The following is a 15,370-nucleotide window of genomic DNA, read 5'->3' as shown; positions in this document are numbered from 1 at the left end:
CTCATGTCAAGTTAGGCTTCCAGGTTTTGCTGATGTTAACTGGTGCTAAGGACTTCTGGATATCTGTGCTAAGTCCTCTTCACTTCTGTCAATTGCTTGTGCTTCCTTCCATCGAACAAAGGCCTTGTTTCATTCCTCAATGTGCCTGATGCTGGCCCAAGTCTTTTGGCACTGCTTGCTTTCCTGTGGCATGTTCTACCTGCCCCGAGAGTAAAGAGGGAGCTGGAGAAGGAGCTTGCCGGGCTGCTCTCCATCCTTTAGCAGCAGTCCTGGTGAAGCGGCCAAGTCGGAGCTGAGCGCAAATGGACCAGCCGTGCACGGGAAGGGTGGGTGGGAAGGATGATCCAGGAACCGTAGGCCTGGCAGCCTGAGCTTGCTAGCGGGGAAGGCCTTGGAGCACATCCTCCTGAGTGCCATGCCACGGCACTTGCAGGGAACCAGGGGGTGGGAAAGCTCTGCGCAGGCATGGGGACAGCTGCGGGTCTTGGCAGGGTGTTGAGCTGGGGTTGCTGTTGCTGGGCGTGTTGGGGAAGGAGTTGTCTGAAAGGTGAGAAGTCTAGGCTGGAACTGGGGTCACTTTGAAGGCAGCACCTGTGCTATGGCACAGCTTTGGTGATGGAGGACTGAAGGAATAGCTGGGACTTTTTCTCTTAGTCATCCTGCTTCTCCTGCAGAGAAGAAGAGGGGAGAGCTCTACTTTTTTGGCCACTTCCATATCTGGAGCAGGGGGAGGATTAGCCCTTTTGCAATCTACTCATTTGTTTGGGCTACTTTTGTTGCACTGAGTGGACTTTCATTCCTGGAGAGCTTTGATTCCTTAAAAGAATTAGGTTCTTCTCATGCCTTCCTAGGAAAATGTTTGAAACCAAAGCAAGGCCTTTGTTTTGCCTCTGTGTGGTCTTCTGCTTTGCAAAGCGACATGCAGTGGATGACCTTAAGGCAAATGTGTTGCTGCTGTAATAGATACAAAGTATTAAATTCCTGGATTTTAATCGTGTGTCTTAAAACTTTGCAGTGGAAGGTAAAATCCCCAGAATTGCTGGAAACACTTCCAGGGCCTCTCTTTGCATACCACAGTCTTTTCACTGTCCTAAGGTGTTACCTGGACATCTGCCAGAGAGATAAGCGGGAAAGGGCCCATGAAGCATGGGCTGACCACATCTTCACAGCTCATCAGGAGATCCCATACCAATCTGGGCGGAGGGCGGCAGAAACCATCTGACAGAAGATTCGGAGACTTTTCATGCAGACGTCTTTTCAATTTCTCAGGAAACTCTTTCAGATACCCCTTGCGGACACCAGACATTTCAATGATTCTCTTATGTACACGATGTCATGTTCTTCGGGTTCTTTGTTACCGTCTTGTTTTTGCCTCAGGGTAGAACAATGGTCTAAAACACCTCCTCCGAGACCCCGAAGTTGTGGGCAGTACTCTGGAGAAGCACCCTTTGCTGCTCCCGGATTGACCACCCAACATTGGATCCATGTTGTCCTGATTTATCGTAGCATTTCCCGAAATTGCTTTTCAAATTTGTTAACTAAATCTTTGAGTTTGGAAATTGGCTCTGATCATTTCTAACACTGCTTTGAGATGGGAAGGAAGCTTGCAAATCTATCAGGTTCTCAGGCCATTGCTATAAATTTAGGAAGTTGGCAACTTTTTGCAACTACTTGAGTTGAGTAACGGGAAGAAAAGCTTTCCTGAATTGAGGATTCTTAAATGCCAACTCCTTCTATGCCTCTGCTGCCAGGGTGATTTTGTGCTTCAGGAAATCACTCCAAGTAGAAAACAATTTCAGCATGGAGTAAGAGCTTCTGACAGAGACCAAGTGTTGCCAGCACTTGCTCCAGGTGCTCCTGCCAACATCCCCTGTAGGAAGGAGCCCAGCCGCCAGGGCCCGTTGGCTTTGGCTGCCCTGTGGCAGAGAAGCGCCCCGGGGCACAGGTCTCTGGGGCAGGAGATGGCACCAGCGTTGCCAGGGCTCGGGGGGCGGCAGCTCTGCTTGGGCGGGGGCTCCGTCACGCCTGCCGATTTCAGCGCTGCCCTGGCCCCAGGGGTCAGAGCAGCGTCCGTGCCCCGGCCCACAGGTTCCTCGTCTGTGTCACACCCGCGGGTTTAGGACGGCCACCGGCTGGGACGTGTCCCAGGGAGGCCGTGCCAGCTTCTGTGCGAGGCCCCGTGCCCTTCCCGCTGCGGCTGCATCGGCGGCCCTGGGGGCTCCTTCTGCTGCCCTGAACCCGCAGAGCAGGGCAGCGTTTGCCAACGGTTTGAGCCGCTGCGAAAAATGCTGTCTCAGGGCTGTCTTAGACACTTGGGGTGAGGGGTTCCTTCCAACCTGGGCCACTTTGGCTGGGCTGGGAGCGGCCCCAGGGCAGGTGACAGTGTGTGCATTGGCCCTTTGTGACGCGGTGCAGCAGCGCGGTCACCGTGGCTTGGAATGGCACAGGGTGTCCAAGGACCCTTTGTGACACGTGGGGACATAGGTGCTGGCGGTGACGCAGCCAGGCCACATTCCTTGGAGCAGGCGACGGGACAGGACGCGCCAGAGCGGTGCTGTGAGGAGCCCCCGCACAGCGCACTCGTTTGTGCCTGACCCAGAGCTTCTACGAGGAGTGACTCGTGCAGCTGACCTCACGGCCAGACTGCACGACTTGGTGACTCGGAGGTTTTCCAAGTCATCTCTTATCCCCGTGGCCTGTGGCCTCCAGGCCGGACTGTGGGATTTGGTGGCTTGAATCGTCTACGAGGAACCTCCTGTCATTGTGGCAGGAGCCCTTGAGACCAGAGTGCAGGACTTGCTGTCCTGCAGCCTTCCTGAGGCTTCTTCTGCCACAGGTGCTTTCAAGGCGCAAGTGCACAACTTGTTGCCTCAGTGCTTTCCTGAGGCATCTCTCTTGAAAGGTGCTGTGGCATGGCGGGCAGATTTCTCGGCCTGTCCAAAGTGTTCAGGGGGAAAAAAAGCAAAGGCCCTGGAGCTACCCCAGCACAAGAGCCTGAAGAGCCCGAGCGGATCCAGACACTACAGGATGGTGAGTGGCAGAGCTGGGCCACAGGGCTGATGGCTGCAGCCAATGTGGCCCCATCCCATCCCATCCCTATCGCAGCCTGGGCAGGGCAGGGCTGGGCTGTGTTCTCCGGCCTCTCCCGCAGCCCCTCAGCTCTGGCTGCTCTCGCTCTTTGCCAGATGCAGCCATGGATGGCACACAAGAGCAGAGGCCTGCCGGTGGAAGCTTCCGCAGGACACTGAAGGTACCTGCAGCCATCCCCGCCTGGGCTGGGCCTGCTGTTACTGCTCAGCCGAGCACCGCGCTTGGAGCACTCCATGGAACACGTCTCTCTTCCCTGTCCTTTGTTCTCCTGCAGATGATCCGAAAATTCCTGCGCATACGGCGTAGAAACACCAGCAGCACGGCAGCTGAGGGCTCAGCTGAGCCTGACTGTGGGCTGACCGAGCCCCAGGCAGAGCCTGATGTCAACACGGATTTGGCTGAGCCATTAGAAAATTTTGATGCTGCATTGAATGATCAAAGGGCAAGGGCTGACAAGGCAGTGGCTGAGGCTGTGGCCCTCCAAACGGCTGACACTGGAGAGACTCAGGGCATCAGAGATACTGGCGCCACGGCCACTCCCACTGCCATTCCTGCTCCCGCCGTGGATTTTATCCAGAAGAGTGGTATTCCTTCTGAGCAGCAGGTAAACAGCCTGGGGCTGGGGCTAGAGGCCTCCCAGGATTGTGTGTCATCTCCAGCCACGGCCACTGGGCCCCCTCAGCCTTTGAGGCCGGCACAGCGTGGCAGGAAGGGAAGCGATTCTTGGGGGAAGCTGGTGAAGTTGCTCCCCTAGACAGCGGCCCAAGTCTTCCCCATGCCTTTTCCAGGTGCCAGCCATTGTAAAGAAGATGCACCAGAATTTTGCATCGCATGGAAATGTGGATACCAGGCTGCCCATGAACATCGTGAGGCTGGCCGAAGAACACCCAGCTGATGTGGTGCTGACCCTCCTGCGCTGTGCCCCAACATGTGACAGGTATGGGCCCACCTCCCTGGAGAGCTCAGGCCTCCCCGGCCTTTAGGGCCATGGCCCTGCACGGCCCGTGCAATGGGCTCTGCCAGAGCGGCAGACAGGTCCGGGACCCTCGGGCCCCTCTGTTTCCCGAGCCTGCTGCCGTGCTCCCTCCCTGCCCTTCAGGGCACCGGGGCTCTGTCACCCGGCCCCCAGAGCCGCACAGGGCATGGTAGTGTGGCTGAGATGCCCCTGACACAGAGCTCTGATCCCACAGAGCTGCTGCAATGATCTGGAGAAGCATAGGCTCATCGAGTCTCACAGTGGAGAAGGTTCTGCCAACACTGCTCTGTGTGATGGAGGATTGGCCTCTGCACAGCACGTTCACCTCGGATGGGGACAAGGAGGGCGTCTTTGCTCTGGCTGTGAGTTTCTGGGCATTTGCTCACCCCCAGGTCGCCTCTCCAGCAGCTCTCCATCCTCTCCCTGCCTCAGGCCCTGGGCTGAAACCTGGCCTAAGGGCAGGCTCAGGGGCCACCAGGCCCGCTGCTCCCCCTGCGTCTCCCCTGGGGCCCTGCCACATGGACACCTCGCACTGAGCGCTCTCCATGGCAACTTCTTTTGCAGGCAACTCTGGTGGTGTGGGTGATTGTCCAGGTGCCTGAGTGCCACGAGGCAATGATCCTTTTTTCCTCCCGCCTCTTTGTGGCTCTGCTTTTCCATGTTGTCGTCACCACACAGCAGATGCCACCACAGGAAGTCGATCACTTCTGGAGAGCGTGCCGAGAGGAACACCACCTTCCCAGCGACCCCAACAGGTCTCCGTCCTCCCGTCCTTTCCATGTCCTTGTGGCCAGTGCCAGTGCTCCCAATGTGACCCGGGCTTTGCTCTGCACACAGGTTTGCAGTGCAGGTCATGAAGACCCTGCTCTGCCGGCTGCAGTGTGAGAATGAGGTGATGGCTGTGGAGTCCAAGCATGGCTGGGACACCATGCTCTGTGCTCATACCCAGTACTATGCTGTGGCTCTGCTGGCCAGGTGAGACCCCCTGCTCCCTGCTGTCCCTGGAATTGGTGCCCTGTGCCCGGGCTGCCCCACACAGTCCCTCTGGTCATGGGCCAGAGGGCCTCGTCTCTTTAGGGACGGCCGAGCAGACTGGAAAAGGCTGGGAGAGGAGGGTGCACAGGAGTGGCCACCTCCCAAAGCACCCACGTCCCCTCCAGGGATGCTGGGGAAAGACTGCACCTCTGGGAGTCAGTCCTGAGAAAAGTGTGCCCCCCCCTACTCAGGCTCTTTCTTCCTTTTTGCCCCTGACAGGGAGATGCGCCATGTCTTGATCCCTTTCTCTTCCTGCATCGCAACCCGCATGCTCCGGCTGCTCAGCATTGAGAAGCCAGGCTGCGATCTGCCTTTCCTGGCATTCCTTGTGGAGGTGAGCCTGAAGAGCAGCGCTGCCTGGCTGAGCTGCCTCCCAGCTCTCTGCCCTCTCGCAGCCGCATCCCTAGCCTCCTGGGATGGCACCAGCGCCCTGTGCTGCTGCTGCCTGGGGCTGGCCCTGGGCAGTTCTGGGCTCCTGCCAGCTGGGCCCTGTACCACTGCCCTGTGCCTTTCAGGTTCTGGAATGCCTGGACTGGACTAAATGTGGTGGCTGGGTCCTGAGGGTCGTGTCGAGGTACCTGCGGACCGAGTGCAGGAAGAGGTGTCGCCTGGCGCTCAAAGGCCTGCTGGTGCTCAGCAAGGATCCCCTGATGGTGAGAAGGGGGCAGCAGCTGAAGCTGCACTGGGGAGAGCAGCCCCATGGGCTGGCTGGGCTTCAGGAGCTGAGGCAGCTGCTCCCAGCTCTCCTGCCTCAGCTGCCCGAGTGCTTTGGGACAGGCCTTTGGTGTCTGGGCCCTGCGGCAGCAGGCTGGGCTTGCAGTGCCTGGGCGCTGTCGCTGGTGCAGCTGTTCACGGCTTCACAGCGCAGCCTTGTGTTCCACACAGGCCAGAAGAATGTGCTGCCTGTCTGAAAGCTTTGTGGATCTGCTGGCTGATGAAGATGGAGTGGTGGTTGCCCTGACCCTCCGTGTGCTTACTAATATGCTGGAGAGCGAAGACATCCTGGTATCCAGCACCACCGCCCCAAAGCTGGCTGAGGCACTCCTGGCGCTCTTTAACAATGTAAGGTTCTGCAACCCGAGCCACAGGAATTGGGTGCTGCCCAGAAACCTTGTGCTGTCTGCATTTTCAGGCCTTTGCCTAGGTGGGCCTGGAGTAATTGATGCTTAGGTTTTTTCCTTTCCTCTAGGAAAATAGCTACATGCAACTGCTCTCCATTGACCTCTTCTGTAAGGTGATGGAGTTGGTAGTGAAGGAGGGAAAAAAGCGCCTGAAGGCAACTGTAAACAAGAGCCTGTACCTACTTTTATTCTACTGCCATGATGAGAACCGGCGTGTGGCAAATGTGAGGTTTTGTGCATCCCTGGGACGGGGGCTCAGCTGCCTCCTGCCCTGCTGCAGGAGGAGGAGGAGGCTGCGTCCTTCTCCAGGCCTTGGCACAGGGATGCGAGTCCTTGTGCCCTGGGCTGTGGTGCCATCTCTGCATCTCTGCTGCTCTTCAGGCCTCTCGGGAAACCCTGTATTGTGCGGCCAAGTTCCTGAAGAGGAGGGATCTCGAGAAGCTCCTGACAAAGGAACATCCCTTGACTATCGATGACTGCAAGGTAAGGATGGCTTGGAGAAGTGGCAGCCTCAGCCTGGAGAAGATCCGTGGCCGCGGGGCTGGCAGCCGTGGCCCCTGCCCAGTGCTGCACCCGGGGGCTCCAGCCTGCGCCCCACACGCCGCTGCCTTCCCTGGGCCCCGCGGGCTCTTCTCCAGGCTCCTGCGGCCCCGAGCCGGGTGCCCGTGGAGTCCCGGCCCAGCGGGGCTGCGGGCACGGGGCGGCACCGCGGCTCCCCGGGCAGCAGCCGGCCCTCTGCCCCCTCCAGAGCCCGGCGCCAGCGGCTGCTGGCCGGGCCTCAGGGCCGTGCGGGCAGGGGAGGCCGGGGCTGGGCGCGGCCAGAGCCCGGCCCAGGGGCTGAGCCCGCGCCAACCCTTCCCTCCTGCCGCTCTCTCCAGCTGGCAGATGACAGGATCCTAGCGGCCGAGCACCTGCGCCGGGCCCTGCCCTACCTGGAGAACCCACAGGAGTCCCTGCCAGAGGCAGCCATGTGGTTCTTGGGTGAGCCACGAGCCCGGGCTCCCTCCCTGGCCCGCCGCAGCTCGGCCCCGGCCCTGGCTGCTGCTGCCCCGGCTGCAGCAGCGGCATCCGGGCCCGGCGCCGTGGAGCCCCGCCTGCCCTCGGGGCTGCTGCCGCCCTCTGGCAGCCGTGCCCTGGGGCGGCAGCAGGCGGCAAGGGCCCGGGCTGAGCCCTGCCGGGGCAGGAGGCCGTGTGGCCACAGGGCTGGCAGCGGCGCTGGCAGGGAGCCGTGCCGCTGGGGCCGTGACACGCTCTCTGAGGGGGCAGCCAGGACAGCTTCACCTTCTCAGTCAGGGTGAGTGAGGGCAGCGGGCCGTCAGCGGCTCTGGCGGGGGAAGCTGCACTGCCCGGGCAGACAGCTGCAATCCTCAGCTCTGGAGGCCTTTGCTCCCTGTGTGGACGAGGGCTGGATGGGATGGCCCTGGCAGGAAGATCTCCTAGGATTCCCACAGATCCAGCCTCTGACCATGTCTCTATTCTTCTCTCTTGCAGCCCTTCAAACCCAGAGGCAAGACAACAGGCCGTCATGCTCTGAACCTGCAAAATGAAGCCTGCTTTCCCCAGAAAGCTAAACAACTGGGGACGTCTTCTGAATCCAGCAAACCGGTGTCCCAAGAACACACCAGGAGACACTGAAGAGGACACCATCTCTCAGTGCTGCTGGAGCTCCACGCACAGCTGAGGCTGAGCACAATTCTCCTGGCTTCACACCTCTCGCTCTTTGTACTTAGCTCCCTCCCCCCAGCCCTCAGACCCTGCCCATCCCCCCTTATTCCTTCCCAGCTCATCCCTTTGCTTGGCCTTGAATTAATAAACACTTTGGCTTCTTCACTTCACCTGCGTCTCTGTGGAGCTGAAACGGTGTAAAATCTGAGCCCTAGCACACACAGGCCCCTGCTGCCGTCCTCTTGCGCGCCGTCTTTTGTGCAGAGACACAGAGGAGCGAGGCCGCGTCAGGTTGGAAAGGTGCCTGTGCTGAAGGTCCAGTTCCACAACACTGTGCAGTTTAAGGTCCTACTGAGCAGCCTGAAGCTCCCGGATTTTGAGAGAGCCAACCTGAGGACGCTCTGAAGCCAGCTGTGAGGGATTCCATGGCAAGCATCTACAGAGGGCAAAGGAGCTTGGAATGCTGGAAGCTTTCAAGAATAGCTTGCTGAAAGCACAGCAGTGCTCCATCCCTGCACAGGGTCGGGGAGATGGCAGAAGCAGAGACCATCAGGCCTTAACAGGGAGCTTGGGGTGTGCCTAAGGGCAAGTGAAGCAGCAGCAGCAGCAGCACGGTGGCCGAGACTCGGACGCGTGACCCAGCCAATGGCCCCAGCGCCGTCAGGCAGTTCCGGGATCCCGGCTGCGGTTCTGGTGCCCAGAGCTGAGGAATCGCAGCCCCTGCCTCAGAGGCTGCCAGAAAGCCAAGCGAGTGAGAGCAGAGGGAGGGCAGCCTTCCAGTCTCTCCTGGGCATGGCCGCAAAGCAGCCCCTGCTTCTCCTTCCTCTGCCCGTGTTTGCAGTGTGCTGATGGCAGCGCCAGCCAGGTTGTGCTCTGTCTTCCAAAGGCTGTGGAGAGCGGGCAGGAAAAGTGCTGCGTGCACAGCGGAGAGTCCTGGAAGGTGCTGGCGAGAGCGTCCTGCGGGATCAGGGCTCTGGTCTCTGGCCGGGAAGAGCCTGCTTTTGCTGCTGTGAGCGCAGGCAGGAGTGGAGGCAGCGGGCAGCTTGTGTTTGTAGAGGGCCTGGGGCTGCATGTGTCAACCTCCAGCTGGAATCACACTGGGGGAAATGCCAGCTAGAGCTGGAGCGCCTGTCCAGATAGGACCAGAAAGAAATTCAGCCTTGCCAGGGTTTCTTAAGAGTGTCTTGGCATTCCCCAGGAAAGCTTCCAATCCGGGGAAAGGCCTCTGGGGGAAAGGGGCTAGCTGCTGAAGGAAAGTGCTTTCCTAGGAGCTCCCAGTGATGTAGGAACAACTGTCCTCCTTTGGCTCTCTGTGGTCCTTTCAGTCCTTGAGGCCCGTTGCCCTTGGCAGACGGACAAGGGAAGGGAGAAGGCTGTGAAGAGCAGGTTTGGAATCCAGCTGGACCTGCAGAGACCAAGGCAAGCACCTGCAGCAGAGTGTGTTTCCCCCCTTTGGACACAGGTGTGAGCAGGAGCATCTCTGTCCAGCTGCCAGCCCCAAAGCTGTCTTGGAGAGCTGTAAATTCAAAGGCCTTCCCGCACACACGTCTCACGTCTTAGCTGTCTGCTGTGTTTCAAGTCTTGGCAATATGCATTTGCCTCTTGCTTGCTGGAGGCTGCTGTGGCCCAGAGGGCCAGCACCGAGCTGGGCTGTGTGGGCCAGGCAGCAGGGAGAGTCTTGGCTGCTCTTGCTGTGTGCGTGGCCTCAGAAAAGGCTTGGAAGCTTTGCCTCCCAATGGGCCCTGCTCCCTGCCTCTTCCTCTGCATCTTGGAGAGAACAAGGCAGGCATTTCTGGCAGCTGGGCATTAGCAGGCCTTCAAATGGGGGCGTCTTGTGGAGCAGGCCCAGCTGAGACACCCTGAGAGGAGCCCAGCGCTCCTTGCCCCTCTGCGCTGACACGTGAGCCTTGTCTGCTTTCGGGATGACCCTGGCTGTGTCAGGGGGTGCTACGTGGACACGAGACAGCCGGTCCTGTCCTGCTGGGTCCCAGCAGTGCCTGGCAGCGGTCCTACCGCCCCGTCAGGATGCCGGCCAAGAGAGGTCCTGGAAGCTGAGGGAAGTGATCTGAAGCTTGCGCGAGTGCCTGCAGCTCAAGGTCAAGGGCCTTCCCTCAGGACAGAGCAGTCCTGAGAGGTCTCTAGAATTCAATGAAATCAGCAGACAAATGCATTGTCCACCAAGAGCTCTTTTATTGGCAGGAGGTTAGGGCTCTGCACCCCAGCACAAGGCTTCTTCGCCACGTCCAAATTTCAGTGGGTTGCTGTAGGAATTCTATCAAAAATCCCTTCCGTCTTTAGACTGCTGAGGTGATTCCATAGGCAGGGGCTTAGAAGGAAACACATTGCGTCAGAATCCTAGACCTGAAGTTAATGTCCACCTGCTGGCCAGGAGGAGTCTCAGCGCACCAAAGCAGCTCATCTTCCTCATGCCTTCCCTGCACAGGGCTGATTCTGTAGCCGCCCTTAGGTCTTCCCAAAGGCTATGTCTCAAGCTTTTTATCAAGTCACTCTCATGTCAAGTTAGGCTTCCAGGTTTTGCTGATGTTAACTGGTGCTAAGGACTTCTGGATATCTGTGCTAAGTCCTCTTCACTTCTGTCAATTGCTTGTGCTTCCTTCCATCGAACAAAGGCCTTGTTTCATTCCTCAATGTGCCTGATGCTGGCCCAAGTCTTTTGGCACTGCTTGCTTTCCTGTGGCATGTTCTACCTGCCCCGAGAGTAAAGAGGGAGCTGGAGAAGGAGCTTGCCGGGCTGCTCTCCATCCTTTAGCAGCAGTCCTGGTGAAGCGGCCAAGTCGGAGCTGAGCGCAAATGGACCAGCCGTGCACGGGAAGGGTGGGTGGGAAGGATGATCCAGGAACCGTAGGCCTGGCAGCCTGAGCTTGCTAGCGGGGAAGGCCTTGGAGCACATCCTCCTGAGTGCCATGCCACGGCACTTGCAGGGAACCAGGGGGTGGGAAAGCTCTGCGCAGGCATGGGGACAGCTGCGGGTCTTGGCAGGGTGTTGAGCTGGGGTTGCTGTTGCTGGGCGTGTTGGGGAAGGAGTTGTCTGAAAGGTGAGAAGTCTAGGCTGGAACTGGGGTCACTTTGAAGGCAGCACCTGTGCTATGGCACAGCTTTGGTGATGGAGGACTGAAGGAATAGCTGGGACTTTTTCTCTTAGTCATCCTGCTTCTCCTGCAGAGAAGAAGAGGGGAGAGCTCTACTTTTTTGGCCACTTCCATATCTGGAGCAGGGGGAGGATTAGCCCTTTTGCAATCTACTCATTTGTTTGGGCTACTTTTGTTGCACTGAGTGGACTTTCATTCCTGGAGAGCTTTGATTCCTTAAAAGAATTAGGTTCTTCTCATGCCTTCCTAGGAAAATGTTTGAAACCAAAGCAAGGCCTTTGTTTTGCCTCTGTGTGGTCTTCTGCTTTGCAAAGTGACACTCAGAGGATGACATTAATGGAAATTTCTTGCTGCTTCTAATTACTGAGATGATATCTTGGTGTTAAAGATGATCTGCATCGGGGAATCACATTTCTTTGCTGTATGTTCAGAGGATAATTAATGTTGTCCTTTGGTGACTTTAAAATCCAACTCATTATCTACTTCCACTTAGGCTTGTTTAAATTTGTTAAAACCCAGGACTGATGAGAAGCAGCTTTACTACGATGCGGTGATAAATTTCTTTGTTAAAGGATCTAGAAGATCTGCTACTAAACAGCCTTGAAAGCTTTGAAAGGGAATTTTTCTCTTTTTTTGTAGATCAAAGACGTCCTTGAAAGCCTTCATTTACTGACAGTGATCAGAATAGAAGTTGGAGATGGAATTGTGGGCAATGCCATTTCCTTTGCTCTGTACAAAGGCAAATAATTGTTTTTCTGGGTTTGTTTGGGAATTTAATAATAAATGGAAATGGGATGGCTATTTATTCCCTAGAGGAGGTTTCCTTAGAGCAGTGCCATCTCCCTAGAGCTAAGCTCCTGCCTCAATTTGGAGCCTGTCTTCTTCTGCTGAAGGGGTGTGGGCAGGCTACAACAGCAGTATGGGATCTCTGAGCATGGGAAAGATCCAAACCAGGTAACTGGGAAGGCATTTTGGAGAGTCTTGGGGATGCCGGTAGGGCCCCACTTGGGAATCCTGCAGAATCTCCCTGGTGTAGAGGGTGCAGGACTCTGAGCAGCCTGAAGAAAGCCTTGTGCTGATCTTGGTTAGGAAGTGGTCCTGGACCATAAATACATCCCTGAGCCTCCAGCAGCCTCCAGCCCCCAGTCAGGAAGATGTGCATGAGTCTGGGGAAAAAGCCACTTGGAAGAAGTCTTGTCCTGGCAGTGTGAGAAGCAGAGATGATAAATGTGCCTGGTTGTTACTCAGAGATTGTTCCTCGCCTGCAGCTTTCAGCACCAAGGAGCACGACAGGGAGAACTGGAACGGGCAGCTGAAGCTGCTGCTGGAGTGGAACCAGCTGGACCTTGTCAGCGACGAGATCTTCAACAATGACCGAAACTGGCAGGTGCAGCCCCCTTCTGAGGGAGTGCTGGGAGCTGTGGGGAGGGACACATCCCAGCAGGAGCCACTGTCTCAGCACCTGGGCCTCTGTGTCAAGAGAGTGTCTATTGCTCCCGCACTGACCGTCACATTCTGTTCAGCCTGGAGAAGAGGAGGTCAGACCTCCTTGGCAGCTGCTGCTTCCTCACAAGAGGCAGCTCCCATCTCTACTGTTACAGGGACAGGACCCCAGGGAATGGCTGGAGCTGTGCCAGGGGAGGCTCAGGCTGGAGACCAGGGAAAGGTTCTTCTCCCAGAGGGTACAGGGCGCTGCCCAGGCTCCCCAGGGAATGGGCACAGCCCCAAGGCTGCCACAGCCCAAGGAGCATTTGAGCAACACTCTCAGGGATGCACAGGGTGGCATTGTTGGGGTGTCTGTGAAGGGCCGGGGGCTGGACTCCATGATCCTTGTGGTCCTTTCCAACTCATTCAGTCAGGATAGTCCATAGAGCCAGCTCCATCATTCCCTGATGATCCATCCATTCTATCATCACTGGTTAGAAAGGTGATCTGCCCATGCCAGAAATGCTCTGGGCCATCTAGCCAAGGCAATTGTGCACAGAAAAAGCCCCCGGCCTGATTCTGATGAAAGTGTGACAGTGATTGTGTATCAGGCCATAGATGAAATTTACATGTCTCACATGTGATCCCTCACATTTGCTTTTCCAGTTCTTCCTAGGCTGCTGACCTTCAGGATGTGATGTTCACAGCCCTGGTGAAAGACAGGCCCAAATTTGTCTGGCTCTTCCTGGAGAACGGCTTGAATCTGCGGAAGTTCCTCACCACAGGGGTCCTGAGGAAGCTATACACCAACAACTTGAGCAGCCTGGTGTTCTGGAACCTGCAGATTGCCAAGAACCCCTACAACGATGCCCTCCTCACCTTCGTGTGGAAGATGGTGGAGGATTTCCAGAGAGGTTTCAAAAGACATTACAAAAACAGCAAGGAGGAGATGGAGATACAGCTTTCAGTGAGTGAGGAGCATTACCACATAACCATCACCACATAATAAGTCATTCACTCTTAACTGCAAATGTCAAGATTAAATTAAATATATGATTTGCAATTGTTTTTTGCTTGTAGCTTACAAGCTTTTCTTGAAAATGTCTTTGTTTCACATTAACTTTTTTGATTAACCAATTCCAGGCAGTAGACAGAAAGGTGGTTTGGGCCCTCCATTCTACACATGTTGTACCTTTAGAGTCTGTAAATTTCTGCAACCAGCTCGATTTCTAACTCATGACTTGTGATGTAACTCCTTTCAGTTTTTATACAGCAGATATCATTTCATATTTCAATTGGAACTTCATATTGTTTCTAACACAATTAGAGAAACTCTTAACGTAATGGTAAAATCTTTGTGTACCCAAAATAACCTCTAAATGGTTTCAGTATTATGGAGCTTTTTATTCAGAGCAACAACAAATGGCCTTTATATTCTTGATTTTAACTACAGAGGAAGGGGAGGAAGAGTGTGTGCAGTCTGCTCTGCTAGATATGATTGCAGGACCTTGCTCATCAAACCATCTGTTTACCATGACAGCAAAAGCTGCTGTGCATAGTTAGACAAAGGGGCCAGTGGGGTTCAGCAGAGGCCAGTTAGGAACGGAGTCAAAGCAAGGCAAGCAGATAGTAAGATTTTGCTTCACAGAATCATTGGACAGTCTGAGTTGGAAGACACCCTAAAGATCTCCCCGTGTGACCCGCATGCCATGGGCAGGGACCCTTTCCACTAGACCGGATTCCCTAAAGCCTCATGCAAGTTGGCCTTGAACACTTCCAGGATGGGGCATCCACAGCTTTTCTGAGCAACCTGTGCCGGTGCTTCACCACCTTCACAGAGAGGAATTTCTTTCAAACATCTAATAATGCCCTGGCCTCTTTCAGTTTGAAAACATTCTTCCTTATCCTATCACTCCATGCCCTCATCAAAAGTCCCTCTCCAGTTCTCTTATAGCACTCTTAGTTGCTGGAAGGTACTCTGAGATCTCTCCAGAGCCTTCTCTTCTCCATTCGGAACAACGCCTGTCAACCGTTTCTCACAGGAGAGCTGCACCAGGCCCTATGACCTGCTCTGGACGTGATCCAACAAGGTGATGTCCTTCTTTTTCTGAAGGGCCCAGAAATGGACCCAGTGGGGTTTCATGCGAGGGTAGTAGAAGGACAGAATGCCTTCCCTCAACCTGCTTTGGTCCCATTTCTTTGGCTGCCGCCAAGGACAGAGGCTTTCTAATCTGGGAGCTCACATGTTGGGCTTCTCATCCACCAACACTCCTAAGTCCTTCTTCTTGGGCTGCTCTTAATCTAGTCTCCTCACAGCCTGTAATTTGTGCTTGGGATTGCCTTGGCTCAAGTGCCTGACTTTGTACTTGGCTTAGTAGAACTTCAGAAGGTTTTTTCATAAACCTTCTAGAAATATAATACCTTCAGACAATGCAGTCTGCAATGTCACTGAAAGAATATTAGGAAGGAAGATACACAGATGCACAGGTGCAGGCATGCCTCTTAACCTGTGAAAACATGAGCTTTGTCTCTTTGGACAAGTAGGTAAGAAAGAAATTTGAAACTAGTCTCATCTCATGTCTCTCTTTCCCATTGTCGACTCCATCTGCATGGCCAAATTGTCTTTTTTGTTTCTTTTCTCACTTGAGATGCATCAGTTCAACAGCCAATGAAGAAGAATAGATGTAAAAAACCACCTTAATTTTAGAAAATGGGTAAACCATCCTCCTTTAATTTTCATTGATGAGGATTTTCTTAAGAACATCTCCTTGGATGCCACTCTGACTCTGAGGTGAGGTTTGGTTTGCCATACACATCCATTCCTCATTAAAAATCCAGTACTTGCCATCTGTCTGAGTCTTCCCTACTGGCAGAGGCAGTAAAAATAGACAACGTGAAAGGCAGAAGGGGACGCTAAAATAAGCAATGGGAAGAATGCTCTCCATCTT

The 15,370-nt window shown here is 55.2% G+C and overlaps 1 protein-coding gene across 1 annotated transcript in view; it reads left to right on the top strand.

The window, feature by feature from the left end:
• The window catches only part of LOC136303887 (transient receptor potential cation channel subfamily M member 8-like), a 104,932-nt gene extending 91,504 nt beyond the window's left edge, over positions 1-13,428 (top strand). Inside the window, exons 2-3 of the mRNA XM_066207587.1 lie at positions 12,266-12,384; positions 13,099-13,428. Coding sequence (XP_066063684.1) covers positions 12,266-12,384; positions 13,099-13,428 — 449 coding nt within the window. The remainder of the gene's footprint in view (positions 1-12,265; positions 12,385-13,098) is intronic.
• The last annotated feature ends 1,942 nt before the right edge of the window (positions 13,429-15,370 follow it).

Source organism: Chamaea fasciata, unplaced genomic scaffold, assembly GCF_029207755.1.
Source record: "Chamaea fasciata isolate MVZ Bird 193981 ecotype frontalis unplaced genomic scaffold, bChaFas1.0.hap1 SCAF_42, whole genome shotgun sequence".
Taxonomy (NCBI): Eukaryota; Metazoa; Chordata; class Aves; order Passeriformes; family Sylviidae; genus Chamaea; species Chamaea fasciata.
Note: the sequence above shows the minus strand (reverse complement) of the source record. Positions and strands in the feature narration are given on the sequence as shown.